The 24,983-nt window shown below is 42.0% G+C and overlaps 1 protein-coding gene across 5 annotated transcripts in view; it reads right to left on the bottom strand.

Moving 5' to 3' along the window:
- The window catches only part of amot (angiomotin), a 45,448-nt gene that overhangs the window by 7,535 nt on the left and 12,930 nt on the right, over positions 1-24,983 (bottom strand). For 2 of the 5 annotated variants that reach the window (XM_060936450.1, XM_060936451.1), the window contains exons 2-9: positions 19,394-19,536; positions 17,425-17,476; positions 15,433-16,405; positions 13,441-13,954; positions 13,202-13,346; positions 5,114-5,206; positions 4,804-4,949; positions 1,792-1,941 (exon numbers count right to left, since the gene is read on the bottom strand). In XM_060936450.1, coding sequence (XP_060792433.1) covers positions 1,792-1,941; positions 4,804-4,949; positions 5,114-5,206; positions 13,202-13,346; positions 13,441-13,954; positions 15,433-16,405; positions 17,425-17,476 — 2,073 coding nt within the window. In that variant the 5' untranslated portion in view covers positions 19,394-19,536. Of the gene's footprint in view, positions 1-1,791; positions 1,942-4,803; positions 4,950-5,113; positions 5,207-13,201; positions 13,347-13,440; positions 13,955-15,432; positions 16,406-17,424; positions 17,477-19,393; positions 20,607-21,619; positions 21,757-24,983 lie in introns of those variants that run through there. The other 3 variants (XM_060936448.1, XM_060936449.1, XM_060936452.1) reach the window with 3 other exon arrangements.

Here is a 24,983-nt window from a genome sequence, read left to right as displayed (position 1 = left end):
GGGTGTTCTTCCCGAGGAGCTGGCCGTGGTGTCTGGGGAAAGGGAAGTTTAGGCTTCCATGCTCAGACTGCTGCCTCCGCAACCCGGCCCCGGATAAAGACGAGACGAGACATTCACTGGATTTTGAGAAACAGATCATTTCTATTTTTTGCAAATTCAATAAATAATTAAAAAAAAAAAAAAAAAACTTTATACAAGAGTGCTCTGAGAGCACAATATCCCCCGCTGGCAACTCGGCCATAACTCTGGTAAAAATGAGACTGAATTGAACAAAATTGCAATATGTGTATTACCGACATATAACAAAGAATCCTGTCAAGTTTCGTGAAATAAATCCAAAAATTCTGAGAGGAGTTGACTTCAGAAGGTGAGTACCCTTCCCAGGACAGACGGACGGACGGACATCGCCACGACATAATCCTCCTTCGGGTCTTTCGGCCAGCAGGGAATAAAAACATCCAACAAAATCATTTGCGCTTAGAATGTAAACAAACTGGCGAAATGACAGCAGTTTGTGAAAAATGTGATAATTATTGAAAAATAAAAAGGTACGTTCTTAACATCAAATACTTTTATTCCATATTTGTTGCTTTTTTTGTGTGTATTTTTTGGGGGGTTTTCTACTTTAAGGTTTTTTTTTTTGGCGGTTGGCAAACCACCTTAAAGGTGCATTAGCACCACCAACTGGGCTGGAGTGTGGAACAGGCGATATTGAGGGGGGACTGTTCATTTAGCCATTTCACTTTCTTTTAAATACTAATTGACAATTTTTGGAGTTTTGTTTTCAAGTAGAGTTTTTATTACGTCCTCGGTTGGTTCAGCAACACACTCGTTCTGTTTTACTCTTCTTACGGTATATGAGCTGATAGCCTAGTAGTAGAGTAGCCAATCAGAGCACGCGATTGCTCATATCCAGTGAATGTAAATAGAATAAAATTTATTGTACTGAGTTTTAAACATGGACTTGGTTTCATTTTGATTGTTTTAAAAAATAATAATAAAAAATTAAAAATAAAGCGATACTTCCTAGTGTGGCTTTATACTGAAGAAAAAGCGCCAAATCTCTTTTTCCATGGAATGAAATATATATAATTTATTTTTTACCGAAAGATGTACATTAACTGGGGGTTACTTCAGTTGATCATTTTACAGACGATAATCTACAGTGTAATCTTTCCAGACACGCACATATAGTTTATATAAATGACTGATCCGGAAGAATCAAATCCCAGAGATATTCCGTTAATAACTGCACCGATTTCCCCACCTCCCCAATCTGAAGGATTCGCAGTAAGTAGAAAAGTTAGCATTAACAGAAATGTAGTTTATTCCCTACATTTAAAAGTGCAGAGTGTATTTTTTTTCTTTTCAGTTTTATAAAACATGTTCATAATCTAGTTTGCTGAAATTGCATTGCATTATTGTGCTAGAAAAGCTAAAGGATTCTTCCGTATCACTCAGTTGCTTGAATAAAATCACACTGCTCCAAGGTTAGGTCTCGTATCTGGGCCTCTAATAACAATCCCAGCTGTTTGCTCATCCTCTTCTCTCTCTCACTTTCACACACAAAAACACAGCAGCTGAGCTGCAACCTTTCCCCCGGATCCCCAGATTACGGGTCATGGAAAAGGACCAGTGGACATTTGGATTGGACACGCAGGAGGAATGGAGTGGAACTGCAGAAATGCAACATCTCCTGTGGGAAAATCAGCACCTGAGCCCAGGCTACATCTGCTAGAGTGCTTAGTGTGTGTGTGTGTGTGTGTGTGTGTGTGTGTGTGTGTGTCGTACCTGTTGCATCCTGAGTGACTCCAGCTCTCTCTCCAGCCGTGTGCGTAATCTGTGCTCCAACTGTTCTCTCTTCTCACAGGCAGCCTGCAGCTGAGCCAGAGCCTGCTGCATCCGCTCCACCTTCTCCACGTAGACCTGCTTCTTCTTAAGCTACACACAGAGCAGGCAGCAGGGGTGTGAATCTCTTTCTTTCATACAAATTAGACAATAAGGTGCACATCTTGATACGTAGTTCATCAGACAACACAAAAATAAGCCAGTACTGATTTCAGTTCAATTCGATTCAGGTAAGATTCAGTTCAATTGAACACGTATTGATATATCCCAGCTTTGACTCTGTAAAGGAACATCAATTTCAAAACATTTTTTGTTTTACTAAAATGCTGCCGAGTCGAGATCACATTTAAAAAAACCCAAAAAACTCATCTTCGCAAATAGTCAAATGGAGTCCAGTCAAAGCTTTTTATAGATCATTTACAGCTTGAAATCATCTAATATTGAACATTTACATCTATTATTTAGATATGCAAATTGAATAAGGAAATTTAAAGCTTAAGATAAGTAACATGCTGAACAATTTTGTTTGATTTATAATTATGACATAATTAAATAATAATGGCTGGAATTTTTTCGTGGTATATCAGATATATTCCATTCAGCTAGCATGATACTGAACGAGTCGAAGACGAGTAGCTGAATGGAATATATTTGATATACCACAAAAAATGCCATTATTATTATTATTATTATTATACAGTATACACACACTCCTTGTGGGAGTTCAACGTGTCTCTCTCTTTCAAAATTTTCTCAAAATCTTCCGTATTTTCTAACGAAGCAAACCTGCCAGCCATGTTTGTTTACAGATCGTCACAATCACTCGCAAGCATGGAAGTTTTACGTCTCCGACATGTGACGTCATGTCGTCTTGACAACCGTGCAATATCAAACCATATTCAACACTCATTCTCCATTGGGTAGAGTGACGCAATACACGTAGGATAAGCGATATGCTAACAATATTGCATGCTATCAAACCAAATGAATATAACCCACTAGAAGGGAATAGAACACGTTTTTATTCCATCAAAAAAGTGTCCTGTATGTATAATAATATGAAATATATAAATTTGCACAGAGGCGGCACGGTGGTGTAGTGGTTAGCGCTGTCACCCCACAGCAAGAAGGTCCGGGTTCGAGCCCTGTGGCCGGCGAGGGCCTTTCTGTGTGGAGTTTGCATGTTCTCCCCGTATCCGCGTGGGTTTCCTCCGGGTGCTCCGGTTTCCCCCACAGTCCAAAGACATGCAGGTTAGGATAACTGGTGACTCTAAATTGAGCGTAGGTGTGAATGTGAGTGTGAATGGTTGTCTGTGTCTATATGTCAGCCCTGTGATGACCTGGCGACTTGTCCAGGGTGAACCCCGCCTTTCGCCCGTAGTCAGCTGGGATAGGCTCCAGCTTGCCTGCGACCCTGTAGAACAGGATAAAGCGGCTACAGATATTGAGATGAGATAAATTTGCACATATTCATGATTTCATTTGCTTAGATTTTTTTTTTGCAGTAGGTGTATCTGGGTTCTAATGAAGCTATGGTGTCAAAATCCAACATTTTCTGTAACACTACAGGGAGAATGTCCTCCTCTCTCTCTCTCTCTCTCTCTCTCTCTCTCACACACACACACACACACACACACACACACACACACACACACGCCATGTGAACCAGGAAGTGTGCAACATCCTCCCCCTCCACACACACCAGAATCAGTTTTTACCCATTTACCTTTTCATTATACGTTTTATTTTACACCCCTAGCACACAGGTGAGCCTTGCTTAACTGAAAATCTACCTTACAATAACCCCCTTGTGTCCTGCGGACCACTCCCCCTCATAAAAAAAAAAAAAAAAGCAAGCTACTTTTGAATCCACCAGAAGCTATAATTGTGGCCAAATGAATGGCCCAATTTAGCTCTGGGGGCTCTGCGACACAGAAGAAGAAGAGAAAGAGGACAAGTATGCAGTTTCCATTTATTTAGACAAGGCTGGCTGGATGAGTGGGTGGGTGGGTGGGTGGGGGATTAAGAATTCAGCCATCTTCAAGTTCTTTCATGGCAAACAACTCAAGAGGCTTTGTTTGGTGGAACAAGCGGCTGTTTGTGGCAGGGCCGGAGGAAAGTGGAACAGGCCAGCGCGTTCTGGGATTGTGGCTTGCGCAGCCTGTTCAGCGCTGGCCAAAAGGCCATCTGGGGCCATGCCAGCTGAGCCAAAGCACATTCTCCAAACATGCTCAGAGACTTCAAGCTCATTAGAGTGAAAAATCACACTTGCAGTCCTTCGGTTTGGAGGTTTCTCGTTCCTACTTTCTTGGTGAAACGTCCTCGCAGAGGCTGTTTGGATTGGCTGATGGTCATGGCTCGTAGTTCACTTGAGCTTGATGATCTTAGCTGTAGCACTGAAGTTCAGGAAAAGCTGTAAAGTCATTGTCTCTTTGCTGATTGTTGAAAATTGGGCAGCTATGGGCTAGGGTGGGTTATCACGACACTGACTTTAAAGAAGCTTTCAGAAAACCAATAAGAAAAACGTGCTGTTGGAATTTCAATGATCTAACACACAGCATATTCAGGATGGTAAACAATCTTTACAACAACTTATAAAGTGAAGTATTAACGTCAGATTTGAGACTCCTTCGCTCAGTATGAAACAGCAGGAAACAAAGCATTCTCTTGTGCATAGCTTAATGACTCAGCACACTCGGAGCAGTAAAGAAAAAACCCTAAATTCCACAGAGGTCCTCCGAGATGTTTCTTAAGCTTTAAACAGAACCAGATATTGCAGCCTAGAACGAGAGGGTAAAAAGTGTCCACAAGAGGGCCCACACAAACACACACTGACAGAGACCTTGAAGGCACTCGATAATTAATCCCAGACGTGACTGAAAACATGCAGCTTGGCACAGTCATATGCAACGGAAATATGCTGAACAGGCCACAACTGAAAAGCAGTGAGCTCACCTCCTCCTCCAGTTTGACGACTTTAGCCTGAGCGTTGTTCAGGGCCTGGTCACGGATCTCGATGTGCCTGCGCTGGTCCTCGTTGGTGGAGCGCAGTGCGTTAAGCTCTATCTCAAGTTTCTCCTTTTCCCGCTGAGTCTCTTTGTCTATGGAGCAGTCAAACAGTAGAAGGAAAATCAGCTCAATGCAGGTTTCAGGCTGTTGCAAACAAACCAGAGAGCTAATCACGTTTAGGGGCTGCAGGACAGCCATGAGCTACAATGCACGCATTTTATTCAACTTTGAGGAAATTTATGGAAGGGATACTCACTCTGAGCCAGAAGCTGAGAGATGGTTTTGCGGTTGTCCTCCGTGCCCTCACATTCTTTGGCTGCTAGCTGCTTGTTGGCTGTTTCCATACGTTCTAGGATTGGAAGAAGGATGATGGTAATGATGGAAAAAAAAAAAAAAACACGATGTGTGGTCTAAAATTTTCGTACTTTTTAGCAATCAATCAAATGCATGAGAGAAACCATAACGTTTTATTATACATTTACAAAAAGGTCCTGTCAGTGGAATATCAAACAGCGCTAACAATGTCCACAAATGGAAACATAATTAGATTCCAATCCTGAAACTAGATAGAGACTGTGACTAAAGTCACAGTGATTTGCGCTAGCTGTTACCGTATCCTATAGATCTGGAACGATAAGAGATAGACAATGACACTTGGTGAGGAAACATTGCGCCCTGCCGCCCTGAACAAAATAAATTAAAAAAAAAAAAACTGATTGAAAAAAATAATGAAAATTGACAGTTATACGGGATTGAAAAACAGAATTTTTTTTCATGGATCATTCCGGATCAGTGATCCAGATCAGCACCAAAAGTCATAGCAACGTAATTTAGCCCAGAGGTACTCTTCATGTGAAATTTGGTGATCACTGGTTGAAAACTGAGGTCCTAAAAACATTAGGAGAATAATAAGAAGAAAATAAGAATAATAAAAGTAGAAAGATCCTGAGTGAGAGTAACAATTTGCAGCAGCGCTGCTAGCGCAAATTAAAGAATTATACAGTGGATATAAAAAGTGTACACCCCCCCATTAAAACAATTGGTTTTTCTGATGTAAATAAAATGAAACCACAATAAATTTCAAAAATTTTCCCCACCTTTAATGTGACCTATAACCTGTACAATTCAGTTGAAAAACAAATTAATTTGTTAGGGGGAAAAACATAAAAAAAAATAAATAAATTTACAATAAGCTGTGTGCACACCCTTAAACTAATACTTGTTGAAACACTTTTTGATTTAATTACAGCGTTCAGTCTTTTTGGGTCGGAGTCTATCAGCCTGCCACGTCTAGACTTGGCAATATTTGCCCACTCTTCCTTGCAAAAGCGCTCCAAATCTGTCAGATTGCGAGGGCGTCTCTTGTGCGCAGCCCTCTTCAGGTCACCCCACAGATTTTCAGTGGGATTTAGGTCTGGGCTCTGGCTGGGCCGTTCCAAAACTTTTTGGGGTCATTGTCGTGCTGAAAGATGAAATTCCTCTTCATCTTCAGCTTTCTAGCAGACACCTGAAGGTTTTGGGCCAAAATTGACTGGTGTTTAGAACTGTTCATAATTCCCTCCACCTTGACTAAAGCCCCTGTTCCAGCTGAAGAAAAACAACCCCAAAACAATGATGCTGCCACCACCATGCTTCACCGTGGGTATGGGGTTCTTTTGGTGATGCGCAGTGGTGTTGTTTTTTTGCGCCAAACATTCCTTTTGGAATTGTGGCCAAAAAGTTCAACCTTGGTTTCATCAGACCAGAACACATTTTCCCACATGCTTTTGGGAGAGTTGATGTATTTTTTTGCAAAATTTAGCCGGGCCTGGATGTTTGTCTTTGACCCTACCTCATAGTCCAGACATATGGAGAATATGGGAGATTGTTGTCACATGTAGTACACAAACCAGTATTTGCCAGAAATTCCTGCAGCTCCTTCAGTGTTGCTGTAGGCCTCTCATCAGCCTCCCTGACCAGTTTATCTTGTCTCTTCATTAATTTTGGAGAGACGTCCAGTTCTCGGTAACGTCACTGTTGTCCCATATTTTCTCCACTTCTTGATGACGGTCTTCACTGAGCTCCATGGTATATCTAATGCCGCGGAAAAAATTTTGTGCCCTTCTCCTGATTGATACCTTTCAACAATGAGATCCCTCTGATGCTTTGTAAGTTCTCTGTGAACCCTGGCTTTTGCTGGAGGATGCAACTGAGTAAATGTCTGAACTTTATTTGGGGTTAATCAGAGTCATTTTAACTGACGGCAGGTGTGAACCCAAAAAGACTGAATGCTGTAATTAAATCAAAAGGTGCTTCAACAAAGTATTAGGCCCTGTCCACACGGCAACGGATTCAGGTGACTCCGATACAATTGCTTATTGTTTAGGCCTGGCGTCCACACGGCACCGGCATTTTGGGTGCCCAAAACGCAATCTTTTTGAGAACAGGTTCCAGAGTGGAAAGATCTGGCAACGTTGCCGTTGTGAAGTCGTCTGGATGAGTAGAACGGATTTGTTTACGATGATGTCACAACCACATGACTGTGAGTGCTTCACGCCGGGTAGAAGTGTAACGAATATCACCAGGATATCACCAGGAAAAAGCCTTACAGAGCACTAGTGAGAGTGAAACACGAGCTTGGATATTATTATTATTATTATTATTATGTTCAGTGTTAGTTCACAGTAGTAATGCAAGAAGCAGAATAGTGACAGTAATAGTGAAGCAAAAACATGCAATTGTACAAACACTGCAGCTCTACAGCAAAATATTCATTTATGAAATGGTCGGATTCTTAACACCAGTAGTGCCAATGATCTTCTCATTGCGATGCGATGTGAGTTGTCAACAAATCCTATAACTTGGTTCATGAAACGCGCTTACAAAATATTTTCACTGTGAATATTTATTGTGTAATGGTGCAAAGTGAGAGACAGAGAGAGAGAGAGAGACTCTGCCCTTAGGGCAGAGTCAATCCCGCCAGCAAAAATAGGGGAAAAAAAAGGAGCGATCTCACCTCTTCAGATGTTGGTTTTAGTCCTACAATACATTCCTCAAAAAGGGCGTAGAGGAGCAAATTAATCCATCAATGTGTAGCATTCAATTTATTCCGGACCATTAAAGACGCCGCCTTCCGCGTAGAATCATACGTCATCCTCGCCGCCATATTGGATAGGTCAAAGCGGAGAATAAAGATTATCTGCGTTTAACTGTACCAACAGGTTTGCCGTCCAAACGAGATCACATGGGATTACCTTTCACAGGTGAGACTAGAAAAATACTTTTCATTGTATTTGGTCATTATAATGTAATTTTACGAACAGATTTTCCTGACTTTGTGGCTAATATGAAGTCTTGCGCATAATAGTTTATGCGCATGCGTCCTTACTTCTTCTATTGTTCTGGTGTCTCCGAAGGGACCGTCTTACAGCGCCCCTAGAGGTGTGGCATGTGTATTGCATCGTTTTCAGCAAGCGTTGCGTTGCCATATGGACCTGATATTTTACTGATCGTTGCCCATTTGGATGCGATGTATTTTTAAATAACATCTCGTTGCCGTTGTTGTATGGATGTAGCCTTAGTTTAAGGGCGTGCACACTTACGCAACCAGTTTATTGTACAGTATGTGTTGTTTCCCCCCCCCCTAACAGAGTTGTTTGTTTTTCAGTTGAATTGTACAGGTTATAGGTCACGTTAAAGGTGGGAAAAGTTTTTAAATTAGTTATCGTGGTCTAATTTTTTTTTTACATCAGAAAAAACGATCATTTTAACGGGGTGTGTACACTTTTATATCAAATCAAATCAAGTTTATTTGTACAGCGCTTTTAACAATAAACATTGTCGCAAAGCAGCTTTACAGAATTTGAACGACTTAAAACATGAGCTAATTTTGTCCCTAATCTATCCCCAATGAGCAAGCCTGTGGCGACGGTGGCAAGGAAAAACTCCCTCAGACGACATGAGGAAGAAACCTCGAGAGGAACCAGACTCAAAAGGGAACCCATCCTCATTTGGGCAACTGTATGAAGCTTTATTGAAGGAAAAAAAAAAGTCTTGGACTGTTGTATGTTCAAATTCTTTAAACAACAGAGATATTAAATATGCATTGTCTAGTTTATAGGCTTTACATTTCTTAAACATTCCAGCACTTTCTTTAAATATTACCCAACCACCACCAAACCTCAACCGAATTACAACAGAGTGGTGGTTGGGGGGGGATGGTTTCAACAAAAGATCCATTATACCACAGGGGTTGCCGTTTTTTTTTGCGATCGCAAAATGTTCCTTGAGGAAGCAGGCCAAACGTTAAAACAATATTTCCCCCATGTTAAGTCAACCACACTAAATGATGACTATTCCAGAAGCAAATGCGCTGGCTCCTGAACATCCCAGTTCCACAATATGCAATGGAAATTTCAATTTGTCCTAAAAAGAGGCAGGGGGCAGGGGAATGAGCCCGTGTGTGTTGGAAGTGTACAGCAGAAAGAATGAAGAACATGGGGAGGAAGAAATTAGGGCAAGAGTGAGAGGGAGAAAGAAGGGAGGGGGGAGAAACCTCTGATTTTGCTGTAAAACCCTTGGGGCTCCCCGTGGACCGAGTCCAGGCTCAGTGCCATAAATCAGGGTTTTCTCTGTTCTCTGTTGAACAGTGCGAGACAGAATGGTGGAGGTGGCCTTGATTAAAAATGCTGGAAATCAACAGCTTTTTGAAAGAAAAAGATCAGTGATGAGATAACAGTGTGCTTTACTGTCTACCGGGGCAGTCAGAATACATTTTTATAACAACATCCTTATTCGAAGGCAAAATAAATTCACATCCCATGTTCTACTTAACTTACAGCAGTGTTGTGCATGAACGCGTTCAAAAGAACGCGTTCACTGAACACGCTCGTTTTTCCATGAACTTTGAACTGAACGCAACAACTTTGTAATGAAAGAACTTGAACGTGAATTCGTTCAAATTATGCGACATGAACGACAAACATGAAGATGAACGAAACCTGATGAATCGAGTGGCACGTCTACTTGCAAGATATTTTACGTTCTACTACTTCACTGTCAGTCTGATGTTGTTGTCGCTCGCTGCCCTGAGGTGCCGCGTGTGTGCAATGCATCATGGATAACGTAGTGTGAAGCCGGAGATAGTGGATGGCTCTATGATTTGGCTCCATACTACGTTACCCATGATGCAGCAGAGCAGAGTAGGCGTAACCCAGCGTTCCCTAGCTACAGACAGCAGACAGCGCGCACACCACAGCCGGCGCACACTCACGGCAACATGGCCAGTGAAAGTTCAAGTAGCGGCACGGAGAACACAGATGAGTACAATGGCAAATCATTTTAGAAATTTGATTGTTGTGTGCATACACAGATGTGTACTGAAGAATGAGGCTATCTGAAGTTTTCCTGTTTTGTATTTTGAGAAATAAAAAGCCCTTGAGCATGCATCCCTCTGTCTGATCAATATGGTTGATATGGTCAATGCTGTTGATATGGATCTTAAAATAGCACTCCTTCAGTGTACATACATATTGGCAGTCATCTTTTTAGAAGGGGCGGCACGGTGGTGTAGTGGTTAGCGCTGTCGCCTCACAGCAAGAAGGTCCTGGGTTCGAGCCCCGAGGCCGGCGAGGGCCTTTCTGTGTGGAGTTTGCATGTTCTCCCCGTGTCCGCATGGGTTTCCTCCGGGTGCTCCGGTTTCCCCCACAGTCCAAAGACATGCAGGTTAGGTTAACTGGTGACTCTAAATTGAGCGTAGGTGTGAATATGAGTGTGAATGGTTGTCTGTGTCTATGTGTCAGCCCTGTGATGACCTGGCGACTTGTCCAGGGTGTACCCCGCCTTTCGCCCGTAGTCAGCTGGGATAGGCTCCAGCTTGCCTGCGACCCTGTAGAACAGGATAAAGCGGCTAGAGATGATGAGACGAGAGATGAGATCTTTTTAGAAACACACACATTTATGAGGAAGTCTAGTTGTCGTTTATTAGAAGTTACTGTTAGTTGAAACTGAAAGCATTTGTTTGAAGTCACGTGTAACGTTTTGGTAGCAGTGGTTGAGTCAGTGAAGAAATCAAAATATTTTGTCCTTTTTTCCATATATAGTATGTACAATAACTTCCATTTTGTGTGATAGAATATAATATCTATAATATGTGAGTAGTTTTGAGCTAGAATGTAGCATATGATTTTAGTCTTTATTTTCATATCCCACCTAAAAGTAAAATGAACTGAACTTTGAACTAGTTCAGAATTAAAACTGTGAACTATGAACGTGAACAGTTCACTTTTAACATGTTTGAACTGAACTTGAACTAGTTCAAAAAAAGTGTGAACTTGCACAACACTGACTTACAGTAAGTGCAGTACAAGCCTATTAAACTTTCTTAATCTTTCTGGCCTTGAGTCACTTTATCTAGGAAAAGTCCTCTTATGAAATGCATGTCATTTACAGCATAAGCTCATTTTCATATCTTTTGAAGTGAGACGGCCTTCTGATTTCATAAAATCGGCGAAATTTAGTTCCCTCTGAAATTTGGTCATTGTGATGCGTCATATCTTACAAAATATCAGGCCATTCTGTGGCTGGGAAGTTATTTAATTTGAGGGGATTCCTGAGCAAAAAAATTGCATGAAATTGCTCGCTTTGCGCAGACAGAAGTCGTCTGTGGTTTACCTTCGTCGTCTTCATCTTCTTCTTTTGGGTTTTACGGCAGCTGGCATCCACAGTGTTGCATTACTGCCATCTACAGGTTTACCTTTGAGCGTGCACTGACAGTTCCATCATTCTGTCGCTAAACGAACAGCTGATCACACCGAGGTGCTCGCTGACCGCCCATATTTATTAGTTTGATATTTCCTGCGTTTCCTTTCCTTCACAACATAACGTCTTTTCTTCTCGCTTTCTTTCCGTTACTGTAGTCGGTCTTTCACGTTTCATTCACACACTCACGTCCTCCATTTTTCTCTCCTGTTTCAAATTTGTATCCCACAATGCCTTGCGTGAACGGGGAAAGCCCACCACGTGATGCATGACGTAGTATCTTGAATTGGGTCATGGTGAAGCAGGAAAAAAAATAGTTGAAAATTTAGGGCCACATGGCATTAAATTCATTAATTATTCTATTTAAAAATAAAATCTAATAAAACTGGAAGTCTGTGGTTCGAATTCAATAGCTTTCAGTCCACTAACAAAAATAATTGGGTGTCGGGGAAAATTCTTTTTATGACCTACACTTAAAATCTGAAAGGCAGTACAGCTTTAAATAATATTTTAAAGTTATTACTTAATTATGTAAAAAAGTGATGTAACTAATTCCAACAAAGACTGTAAATCACTTGTTCTGTGGATGAAGCTCAAATTATTCTTTATTGGCTCTATTAGTTACTAAAATTCCATTTATATATAAATTATTCTATCCACATTCACTAAATGAGTAATCGCACGCTCTGATTGGCTACTCTACTACTAGGATATCAGCTCATATACCGTGAGCAGAGAAAAACAAAATGGCGGAGCGCGTTGCTGAACCAACCGAGGACGAAATAAAAATTACTCGAAAACAAAAACCCCCAAAGGAAAAAAATAAATAAAATAAAAAGGCTACAAAACATGGAATGAAAGTATTTGTCGATAAGAATTTACCTTTATGTTATTTTTCAAGAATTATTATTATCGCATTTTTCACAAATTGCTCCTGTCATTTCACCGGTTTGTTTACATTCTAAGCAGAAATGATTTTGTCAGACATTTTATATAAAGTTATTTATTGAATTTGCAAAGAATAAAAATGCTCCGTTTCTCAAAATCCAGTGAATGTGGATAGAATAAAACAGTTATTCCACTCAATCTCATCATACGTGGCTTATATCCAACTCAGCCGACGAGGTGCATAGCGCCATCAGCTCATGTACGGCTCGATTTCGTGGAATAACTGTTAAAGATACTGCATGTGTGAAAGACCTGAGTGAGTGAACATTTTAAAATAGTTATGATCCTGTACTAATGACAGTTGACATTTGCGTGGAATCGCCCATATCTTCTTGTTGAGCTACCAGCCATTCGTCACAGTACAGTTCTAAGGTCACAAACGGGCAATAAGATCTGCATCTCTAATACTAAAGAAAAATATTTCAGGCCAGATTACATATTACCAAATCTGAAGAAAAGCATTAGGGCAACAAAAGGCATGGGTATTACCAGGAAGAATACCATGCACCATATTTTAAGAGAATTTGACAGTGTAGCTATTCAGCACTTTCGTATCACTTATTAAAGCACCAGTGTAGTTTACTGAGCAGCCCCGTTGGACCATGACCTCTTAAACCCAGCTACAATCAGAGCAATACACTACAATCCTGGTGCTCACCTCTTAGATCCCTGTTGAAGTCATGCAGCCTGCGCACTTCCAGCTCCAGCTTGTTCCTCATGGTTTTCTCCAGGGCTTCTCGCTTGGATGAGGACTTTGCCAGGTTCTCGTAGGCTTCGGACACCAGCTGGATCTCAGTCTCTAGCTACAAAGGAAAAAAAAAATGTGTGTTACGTTTATCAGTACCACTGTACAATTTTCATTTAACCATTACTGCTGCTGCAAACCAGAACGCTTACCTTCTGCAGCTTGGACACCTTCTCTCCACACACCTCCATTTCCTGCTTGAGTTGCCGGTTCTCCTCAGTGAGCATGTCCACCATTTGTTGGGCACGTGCCAACATGGCATAGGGGTCACTCTGGAGTGAGTGGGGGTGTGGGTAGTGCTGACCTGGGCCAGGTTGCTGCTGCCCCTGTGGATGGAACTGGTGCTGGTGCAGATGGAGGCCCCTGGGTGCTGAGCCATAGGGGTCGTGAGGGAAGCCATGGGGTCGTTGATGAGGCGTGGGGTGAGCCGGGCCTGGACCGTATGGCTCACCCTGATGGGAACCCGGCCCCTGTGGGCTCCGTGGCCCCACTGTGAAGGGTGGTTCTACCTGATGGGCCATGGGTGGAGAAGAATGGGAAGAAGCAAAGATGCTACTGAGGTTGGAGGACTGAGCACGGGACAGCGAACCCATGGAGGTGACCGAGGATGTGGGGCTGTGCTGATGGACGGGCCTCTGGGAGTGTCCTGAGCTCTCTTTATTGGAGCTGAGAACACAGAACAGAACATCATGAGTAATCATATTATCAACATTAACTTATCAAGAGCAACCATCAGCGATGGGTTATAGTTGACATGACGAGTGTGTTTAATTACCTAAATGCATGATAATTGGCCGGTTCTTACCGCACATGTGACACAGCAGGTGCCTCACTGAAAATATTTTTCACATTAATATTCCAGTTTCTATAGAAGTTAAAGACAAACAGGCTGTAACTTGCAGTAGGTGATTACTACAACTGGGATGGCATTCTTTTGCAGTACACCGCACTGGCTCTGAGGTAGATGAATTAAAGGAAAACAGGCAAAACTGGCTTTTCCTACAACGCCTGGCAGCATGTTCCAGCACTTCAGGGAAGGGCCATTTAAAGGGGAATTCAATCTGTTCCCACTTCATGGCTTGACACAACAACAGTTACCTGTTGATAGCTCATGATAATTAGCCGCATTCAACATTTAGGCTTCCTAATTTCTCAAAAAACAACTCCTTTAACCTCAAAGTCATTTATTTTTCCTTAACCATCTGCTTCTTATGACTGACAATTCTCATGATGATGTTCTCTGCATCCTCAAACAATTTTAAAATAACAGCATCAAACTGACAAACTGTTTGAGTAAAATTGATCATGTGTCTTCAGTAACAACTTTATTCTAAGTGGAATGAGGTCAGGAGACACCAATTCCCTTGGCATGGTTTGGGAGGCGAATCCAGAGAAATCCAACGTGAATGGGGAGAACATGCGAAGCATCACTCAGATGGTAACTCATGCTCGTGACCATGGATCTGTGATTCAGCAACGCTACCCTCTGAACCACCATGCCACCCAAATTTAAGGGGGAAAAAAAAAAAAGACAAATTTGATAGCCTAAAATAGTGCCTCCTGACCCTGCTAACATTCCTGTGATACATAATGGAGACTTGCTTCTGTTAGGGGAAGCCAGGGCCAAATGGTTAGAGAAACAGCTTTGGGACCAAAAGGTCACTGGTTCAGTTCCCTGAAACAGCAGGACGGCTCAAGTGCCTTTGAGCAAGGCACCTAACCCCCAACTGCTCCGGCAAGTGTGGTGGTGTACCTTGTGTCCGATTAGCCAAAGAAAAACTGATGTGATTATCAATTCGGGCAAGAACCCAGCCCTAACTTCTGTCAAGCAAAGTGCAATCCAGGTCATCTGATACGTTCAAGTGATGAGTAATTCAGGATGATGATTAGGAAATAGTAACCTAAAACATGACAAGTACTCAGCCAACTTAATAAATTATTTTAAAATAAATCCCCTTGAAATAACATCCCCCCCCCAAGTTAAAGGTTTTTAATAACTACAGCATATAGAAAACCTGTCTCAGAAATCAAATTTAGCATTTATTTCCCTCTAGCCTAAATCACCACAAGCAACACATTTTCCCCAGAAATGAGAGAAACTATGCCCAAAGAATGTCCCTAAAAAAAGAAACAAAATTGCTCACCGGAAAGAGCCATACTCGGGTGGTGGCTGGTAGCGTACGTGAGGGATATCAGCTCTGGATTGCTGAGCTGAGCCCCGGTGATCTGAATAGTAGTGTCCTGGATCTTGGTGCTGTGGATGGTGGTGCTGTTGCTGTTTGGGTGGTGAGGGTAGACCTTTATAGGGATAGTCTGGGGGTGGGCCGCGGTGAGGTCCCACCGGTTTGTAGTAGTCCCCTGGTGGTCCTGGCGGTTGAGGGAGCTGGGGTGAGAGTGGCGCACTGGTCACGGGTGCATGGGCTTTGACGCCGCTGGTGGCCAGAGAAAGCTGCATAAGCCTCTCACTGAGTGAACGTACATGACCCTGTTTGAGGTCCTTTAGGCCATCATCCTGGTGCACTTTGGCTGCACCAAGCCTCTGTACCGCGGGACGGCCCTCCGGAGGACGTACCTTTGCGTTGGTGACGCCGGTGACGTAGAAGGCGGCGCCCACCGTTGGACCAAGCTGTGGCTGTGGCTGGTGGCCACGGAAATACTGTGACTGTACCTTAGCTTCCTCGTACGAAGGCAAGTCCTCAGGGTTCTGGCCTTGTGATCCGGCTCCTCCACTACCTCCTCCACCACCTGCACCTCTGGGGTTCAGCTGCTTCTCCATGCCGCTGTCTGCCTGCAGCTCTTGGCCCTGTGGCTCCTGTCGGGCAATGTGAGGGACCATGGAGTGTTCGTCTCCTGGGCCAAGGAGCTGCTGTTGTTGTTGCTGCTGCGGCTGTGACTGTTGTTGCTGCTGCAGCTGCTGCTGCTGCTGCAAGGCAAGGTAATTTCTGCCTTCGCCATAGCGCATCTGCTCCTGCAGGAGTCGCTGCAGGACGGTGTGGCCTCCACCGCTTGCACCAGTGCTAGAGGTTTCTTCGGAAACGGAGGCTGCCCCCCTCATTTCCAGCTCTCGCAAGCCACCCACCTCATGGAAGGAGGAGCTTCGGCCACGGTCTACGCCCCCTAGAAATCAAACAGAGGGCAGGGTATTGATCAAAAGCAAAGCTGAAGAATAAGAAAAAGTAAAGAAGAAGCAGAAGAAGCAGCAGCAGCATAGTGACAATTCCATGTTACATGTAGCCAACAATGATTGTGAAAAGAAATGAAACTTAATGAGCCCAGGTTTGCAGTAATCTTTAAGTAATCCTAATAGTCCTTGAGGAGCAAAATGCCCGCAAAACAAAAACAAATCCCACAAACTATCAAAACGTTTTCATGCATTGACAGCTGGGTGACAAGAGGCTAAGCCTAATAGTCCTTCAGGAGCAGAACGCTCGCAAAAAAAAAAAAAAAAAGCCCCAAATTACCCAGACGTTTTCATGCATTGACAGCTGGGTGATGAAAGGCTAAAAGAAGCCATGATAAAAAAAAAACCTCAATCAATTAACGTATGTTCTTTGTGAAATCAGATTATATTTTTGGGATTGCTAATGTTTTTACCCAGAGTCAAAGCACTGACATCCACCGAGCAGGCCCTAACCCCACCAAAACAGCACAGAGCAATTCCTATTGTTTAAAACATGCAGTGTAGAGCAGATAGCTGATCAACATTTATTTTCAAATCCAAAGCTTCGAGAAAAAAAAATTAATAAATAACCAACCCACCAACAACTGGTCCAACCTATAAATTGTCAGCCCAGGACATCACAGACTGTTATATATATATGGCGTATTGTGATTTTAAAGTTATAGTGAAGTGTTAAAGCATACAAAGCCATTCGGAAGAAACCATTCCATTCGTCTAAACAGTGTGATATCCATCGATTGCTTAATGCTTCTACAGTATTAAAATAATTGTTTTAAAGACAGTCCTGTGTAGGATCAAAGTACTGAATTACAAAGTGTGTGCTTCTGTTGCTCATTATCAGTCTGTCCTTAATATAGAATGGTTTCATCTGTTGGCCTTGCATGCAGCTTTGCAATCTAGTGGTTAATGAACCATCTACAAAAAGTAGTGAAGGAGAATTTAATACATCTATTACTTTCTGATATTCTCCGCATTCTCAAGGAGGATGAAGCTTTTTTCCGAAACATCTGTGGTAAATAAATAAATGTACATCAAGTCAAGAATGGGACCCATCGATGTACTGCTGCTCTCCGATGAGACAGAGAGAGAGACAGAGAGAGAGAGAGAGAGAGAGCAGGCAAAACATGACAGAGAGGGAAAAAATAGCATTTCACAATGGCATTCTTTTCCTCCGCACCCACCCCCCCCAAAAAAAAAAAACCTAACTTCCATTTCCTGTTGCTCTTCCCACAAGTTTTCATTCCCTTTCCTGTGCCCTCACTGCCTCTCCCTCTTCAGAACTATTACAGACATGGCAATGATGATGAAAAGAGGAGGAGGACAGTGAAAAGAACTTAGGATGAAAAATGACAGGAGTATATGGAAGTATTTAACAGTTATTCCACGAAATCAAGTCGCACATGAGCTGATAGCTGACGAGGCACGTAGCATCAAGATTGAGCGGAATAACTTTTATTCTATCCATGTTCACTGGATTTTGAAAAACAGAGCATTTTTATTTTTTGCAAATTCGATAAATAAAAACTTTATACAAAACGTCCAACAAAATCATTTCCGCTTAGAATGTAAACAAACCGCCGAAATGACAGGAGCAATTTGTGAAGAATGCTATAATAATAATAATAATAATAATAATACTTGAAAAATAAATTTAAAAAAGATAAAGATATGTTCTTACCATCAAATACTTTCATTTCATATTTTGCTCCTTTTTTTGGGGGGTTTATTTACGAGTAGTTTTTATTTCGTCCTCGGTTGGTTCAGCAACACGCGCCGCCATTTTGTTTTTTTCTACTCACAGTATATGAGCTGGTATCCTAGAAGTAGAATAGCCAATCAGAGCGTGCGATTGCTCATATCCAGTGAATGTGGATAGAATAAAGATGGATATACTCAGACAAGCAATGAAAAATATTCAGCATGATTCTTTTTTGTAGTAATGACAAACAATATAATATATGTACTAGTGCTGTCAAGCGATTAAAATATTTAATCGCGATTAATGTCGTGACTGTCATAGTTAACTCGCGATTAATCACAATTTAATCACACATTTTTGTCACATGAAAAACCATTGTAAATTCTCTTATCAGCATAAAAAAGTGAATGGGCTTGCTCACCGTTCGAACTACGGGGGTACTCGGGGGATCCGAGATCCCCTGAAAACATGATTTGGGAAATGTTGGGGGGTCTCTAAAATATTGGCAAAATGATGTTTATTGACATAGCAATCGTGTGTAACGGGAAGCATTTGCATATCCGAAGTGAGCGCACGATGGAGATCCGCGCTCTGAGACAAGCGCAAGCACCCCCAAGGGAAAAAAAAGGGACCCCCCGAAAATATCGGCATAGTTCGAACACTGGTTGTACCAATGTGTTTTGGTTTTTTTTTTATTGCAGAGCATAACACGTCTTGTCACAGCCACTGCAAAGTGGGGCTGGAGCCGCCGATGGTAAAACGAAACCTAAGCTGAGCACCGTGGCTCTTCGGGGGAGGGCAGAGGACTCTGGCTGTGCGGGGCGTGGCATCATGTCACAGAGCGTTAATCTCGTGATAAAAAAATTATCGCCGTTAAAATTGAGTCAAGTTAACGCGTTAATAACGCGACATTTTTGACAGCACTAATATGTACACAACACTGGACCTGATAACCATCAACTGATACGGATAAAGTACAAGTAAAAACATTCAACTACATTTTAATGGCTATTTAATGGTTAGTAGTCATTACTAACAGATATTGACGATTATGAAATTGGCATCAGTAGATTTTGGAGATGCCAAAAACAGATTCATGCATTGTGCATCTTTTAACATTTAAACATAAACGGGTCCGGTCCGGTCCTGTCCTGTCCACCCGTCCTACATCCTCCATTTATAGCCCTTTTTTTTCTGATGCCAGGTCAGAGGTCAGGTCACCTACCTGTGTGGCTGCTGAAGCTGGAGTCCTGTTCTCTACTGGCTGCTCATGGCGCTGATTCTGACCCGGCTCTCTGCTCACCACAAGTTCTTCAAGGTGCTCCAAAATGCACAGGCGATCTGCGAGCTCCTGAATGTCCAGCCACTCTATAACAGGAAGGCACTCTCACCAGCTAGAACAATGGGGGTGGGGTTCATAGACAAGCAGAGGGGCTCTCAGAATATTTAAGAGGGTGGGGGGTCAGGAATGTGGAATATAGGGCGCTTGCAGGACACTCATTTCCTGGCTGTGACACAACTAAAAAAGTAGTACCCTTGTTTTTTCCCTTGCAGCTGTGTCCCTGGGCAGCGTCTGAACTGAGGCCAGTAATGTGCCATAGTTAAGACTAGAGCCTGAGGAGCCTGAGTAAGTCACACTGGCTGCAGATCAGTTTGTAGAAAGAGAAAGCAGTTGGTCTGAGAAAAGCTAAATTCAAACACAGGATGTGAGGATGTACATAGTTTTAAAGAGGATTACTCAAGGGGATTTGAGCTGCTCTAAGCAAAAACAAACACAATCACTATGGGAACTCAACTGCTCAAACGAGCCGAGAAACATTTTAACACGAATCTAAAGTTTCAGTTTACTTACAATTTACACATTATGGAAAATATGTTTTATACCACAGGAATTAAAAAAAAAAAATCTGGTTCCAAGAACAACCCCTAATCGAATACGTCTCTTTCTTCTTGCGTTTTGGACAGCATGAGAAGAACAGCATCCATTAAGCAAGTTCCTACAGTAAATCTCTGATGACACGGTGAAAGTACAGAACTCCACGTCGCAGTTCAACATCAACCACAGAATCAGGGACGAGACCTCTTTCCGTTCCTTAGTCAAGTCCCAGAACAGCTTATTTAACTGTTAACTACACACATCACACAAGAACATTTCAGGTCGTATGACTACAACCAATCATCCTCCAAGACTGAGGAGAAACGACCCCCAGATGGCTCATCTCCCCACACTCCTGACGGCTGACGCTGGAACTTGAAGTTCCTTGACTGATTCAGATAAACTGTTTATTCCCAGCCAGAGTGAATTCATGGAATCCAGCATTCCACGGAGTCCACAGATAGGTCTCTGGCTGTGTGCGTTTCCAAACGCTCTGACCCCCAGAGTCTTACCATGGTGCTGTCAGGGACACTTTAGAGGTATGGAGCGTGTCAGGCTCAATCTGGAGAACGACAGAAACAAGGGAATGTTTACTCATCCGGCTACGAACTGTTTAAACAGCCTCCCCAGCAACCTGCTGCCAACGGTTATAGATTTATCCAAAAATTTCACAGGTTCAAACTGCTTTCAGTGACATGATCAAGACTGCAGGATGATCATTAATTTGCTCTAGCAGCGCTAGTACAAATTGTTACTCTCACTCAGGATCTTTCTACTTCATCATCAAATCAAAATCAAATCAAGTTTATTTGTACAGCGCTTTTAACAATAAACATTGTCGCAAAGCAGCTTTACAGAATTTGAACGACTTAAAACATGAGCTAATTTTATCCCTAATCTATCCCCAATGAGCAAGCTTGTGGCGACGGTGGCAAGGAAAAACTCCCTCAGACGACATGAGGAAGAAACCTCGAGAGGAACCAGACTCAAAAGGGAACCCATCCTCATTTGGGCAACATCATCATTATTAGTAGTAATCATCATTATTATTATTATTAGTAGTAGTAGTACGTTTTTTCAGACGACACTATTTCTCTCTCAGTTTTCAACCAAGCACCACCAAATTTCACATGAAGAATACCTCTGGGCAGAATTACGTTGCTATGACTTTTGGTGCTGATCTGGATCACTGAACCGGAATGATCCATGAAAAACAGGATTCCCCCCCCACTAAGCGTCCTCTCTCTTACCATTCCGGATCTATAGGGTATGGTGACCAGACGTCCCAGGTTGTAAGAGCTAGTGCAACTCACTGTGACTTTAGTCACAGTATCTGTCTAGTTTCTATCACAGCTTTAACCAGGTATCAATTTTATACAAGACAAATATCTTTCAGCTTTAATAAATCAACACCAGGATATGTTCAAGGTGGTAATATTTATCATCGATTCATTCCAGATCAATTCATTTATCTTATCTTGGGTTTAATATTCTTTTTCTTCGGAAAAATTATAATCCCTTTGAAAAAATAAAAATAAAAAATCACCACCACAGAAAAATTGAGAAAGCACTCACAAATAGTCAGTATTCCTGTTCCTAAAAATGCCTTAAATCCTTAAAACCTCCATTTAATAATCAAGAGCGAGTCCTGGATAAACGTCGTCTTCCCTCCGCATGCATGGCTGCCGTTATGATGCCCGTTTGCTGTGCTACCTGCCGCATTCCTTTAGGTGTGGCTGTGAAGACAGGTGGGTCTGGAACTCAGCCAGCTCCCTCCCCACACCCTCATACCAACCTGCTCCTGTAACCGCTTCCATTCCAAGTCTCTCCACATCACACACCGGGCGTGAAGAGCATGGAATGAGGCATGTTCAAGTCACTGGGTGGTTTTGCTGGAATTTAGTTAACTGAAAATGCATAACTGGGGTTTATTTGGAATAATTACTTATCAGGGTTGTGCCACGGAGAGACTTATTATTTATTTTAGTTGATGTTAATATCTAATAGATAGAAGTACTCTGTAGAAGCGGTTCACACACAATGGGCCTCATTTATCAAAATGGAAACGAATGAATTTATTCAGAGCATTTACACAAGAAATTTGGCGTTCCGTGAATATTCCTGTTAGGATGGGAAAAACGTTCGGATCTTATGAGAGATCGTGGGTTTGTAGAAATTTACAATACAAGTTGACAAACTAATGTAAATTGATCAGCTTCTAATTACAAAATTGGTAAAGTTACTGCAATTTACACAGCCAAGTTAAAAATCACTTCGTTATAGCTCATCCGGCCAAAAGGTGATGAGTTTATGCAATCGTGTTGTCTGGAGTCCATCCGGCGGCGTCCATATTTCACGAAAATCGCTTCTTCTCTCTCAACTCTAACAATTTTTATTCATTTCGGCAGGATGGTAGGTCTGCCTGGGGTGCATATAGATAGCTTCCACCAAATTTGCATAACTGAAATTAATCATGAAGATATGGAGTAATTAATCAATCCCTAAAGAGCAGTTTCCACACAAATCGCTTCTTCTCCCTGAATTCTTCACTGATTTTGATTCTTTTTGGCATGAAGGTAGGGGTACCTAGGGTGCATATAACTTCTACACAGATTTGCTTGATTACAATTATTAATGGACTAATTAAGCCTTAATGAGCAGTTCAACAAAAATCGCTTCTTCTCGGTCAATTCCTCGCTGTTTTGGATTCTTTCTGACAAATAGGTCGGCATTCCTAGGGTGTATATAGCGTCTATAGATAGCTTGTATATAGTGTATATAGCTTGCAACATTTACGGGGCCGGAGCGAGCTACGCCATCATTGACGGTCTCGTTTCAATTCCACACACCAATAATCATTTAAATTTTATGTAATGGTATTAAAGAAATATTAAATATGGACAAAAATATTAAAGAAATCAAACACAAACAAGATCAACTGTATGTATCGCTCGTTCTTGCTTATATCAGAATGCAAGCAATCGAAGGAATAGGACACTCGTTACGAATGTTGAAGTCAACAAATAATGAACCCTGAAACAAGTAAAGAGCAGTGTCTGTCCCCAGGGATTTCAAGTAGCATCCTGGTAAACTGTCACTTTGAAATAGCATTTTGCTTCTTGAAATAGCATCAAAATCGACGCTATACGTTTCGTAAATACATTCAGTCGGTAAACAGGAAGTCGATGCGGAACGGACCTGAAAACGGTACACGCGGTATAGAACCCCAAGCTGAAGTTTGGTACCAAGTGGCTATGATTTGTGGTTGCTGAGAAAAAGGGTGTTTTGGACGGACGGTTTTGGACAAAGATAAACCAGTATACCCCTCCTGCTTTGGAGTGGGGATATAATAATAATAATAATAATAATTCAACTAAGACAAAAGTTATGGCTCTGTATAGGAAAATGTCCTGCTGTGATGCTCAGCTGGTGTAGAAGTTGGTGTGGTTTGCCACAGCCTCATCCCTCATCTTTTAATGCTGAGCAACACTTTAGAGCCATGACTAAGTGACCGATAAGTGACCGATCTGGTATGTGCTTGCATGCCATCATCAGGCATTCCGATTATATCAGATTTCCCTCCAATACATTCCTGCCTGTTATTCCAACACGGCACTGGGGAAGGGTGAAGTGAGACACTTCTGGCTGAACGATCACCTGACTAGAGTATAGACTGCAGACCTTATTTAATTCATAGCTAATTAAACTTTTCTGTAATTTGTCTCGAGAGTGTTGTCTTTTCAGCTGATGTTATATTACGTTATGTTATGTTGCTCAGTGTTTTTTTTTAATTGATTAATTAACACTTCCAATTCCGCCTTTGAGAAATTCCTTTTCTTTTCCGGTTTGTCCTCATTTTGTGCATTCAGCTCCCTGTGAGCTTTACCTTTTATGGAGTTTTGTGGGCGTGACCGGGGACGCCGCTAGAAATTTTGGGCCCCATGAAAGATTAGAATTTTGGGCCCCCCAACTTTGCCCACCCTCGTCACAATTGCACTATTGTCATTATTTGACTTTTGATAGCCCATGGACCTTGAGTTTGTGACTTTATTACATTTTATGTATTAACCTACCAGGGACGAGATTATTACCGTTATTAACTAGATTACCGTTATTAGCAACGCTTTAATCTAGCAAACTGTATATGGCGCTCGCTCATTAAAAACTTCAATCCTAAAGCATTTATGGGTTGTATTGCTGCTTACCTCCTTCTCCAAAGGGGGGTTCAGTGGTTTGGTAGGGCGGAGGTCCCCCTGAGGCTGAATCTGTGCATATTTAGGGCACCCCATTAGTTATGAAACTGGCTATTAGCACCAGCATAACGTAATATTTCATCTTGTTTATCACACAAGTCAGTTCAGTTAGTTATTAAAATGGAAAAATGTCACTGTACAAACTGTAAAAGTGTTCTCTTGATAGGCTAATCCAACCACGTTCATACTGTTCATTTACCATTCGCTAATATTTTGAACACACACGTGAGCGATAGCTACCTTTCTTTGGGAAAAACTGAGTGACCAGTTGCCTGCCTCTCCGGTCCCTCTCAGCTTTCAGCTGCCTTTCTTTACGTTTTTGACAGCCACTCTTCATATTTAGCGATCATAGACTGTACGCACTCCACTGCTGGCTGGCTGGCTGGCTGCTGCACCGCAACACAGCAGCAAGTAGCGTTGCACTGATCAGCACACAGATTTAACGCATCGCGCTTCTACCAGAACTGGACCGTAACCATTTCGCAAAAGGGGGAGGGTTAAATGACAATATGTTGAAGAACTCAAGAAATAGGCAACCTTGTTCAATTAGCTCATTTTACCAGATGGAATATTGCATTGTTGTTATTTCAAAAGTCTTATTAAAATCATTAAAAGCATATTATCAGCCCCTTAAAGGGCCCCTTGGCAGTGCTGGGCCCCTAGAATTGTTCTAACCTTTCCCCCCC

This window comes from Neoarius graeffei, chromosome 12 (genome assembly GCF_027579695.1).
Source record: "Neoarius graeffei isolate fNeoGra1 chromosome 12, fNeoGra1.pri, whole genome shotgun sequence".
In the NCBI taxonomy this organism is placed as follows: domain Eukaryota; kingdom Metazoa; phylum Chordata; class Actinopteri; order Siluriformes; family Ariidae; genus Neoarius; species Neoarius graeffei.
Note: the sequence above shows the minus strand (reverse complement) of the source record. Positions and strands in the feature narration are given on the sequence as shown.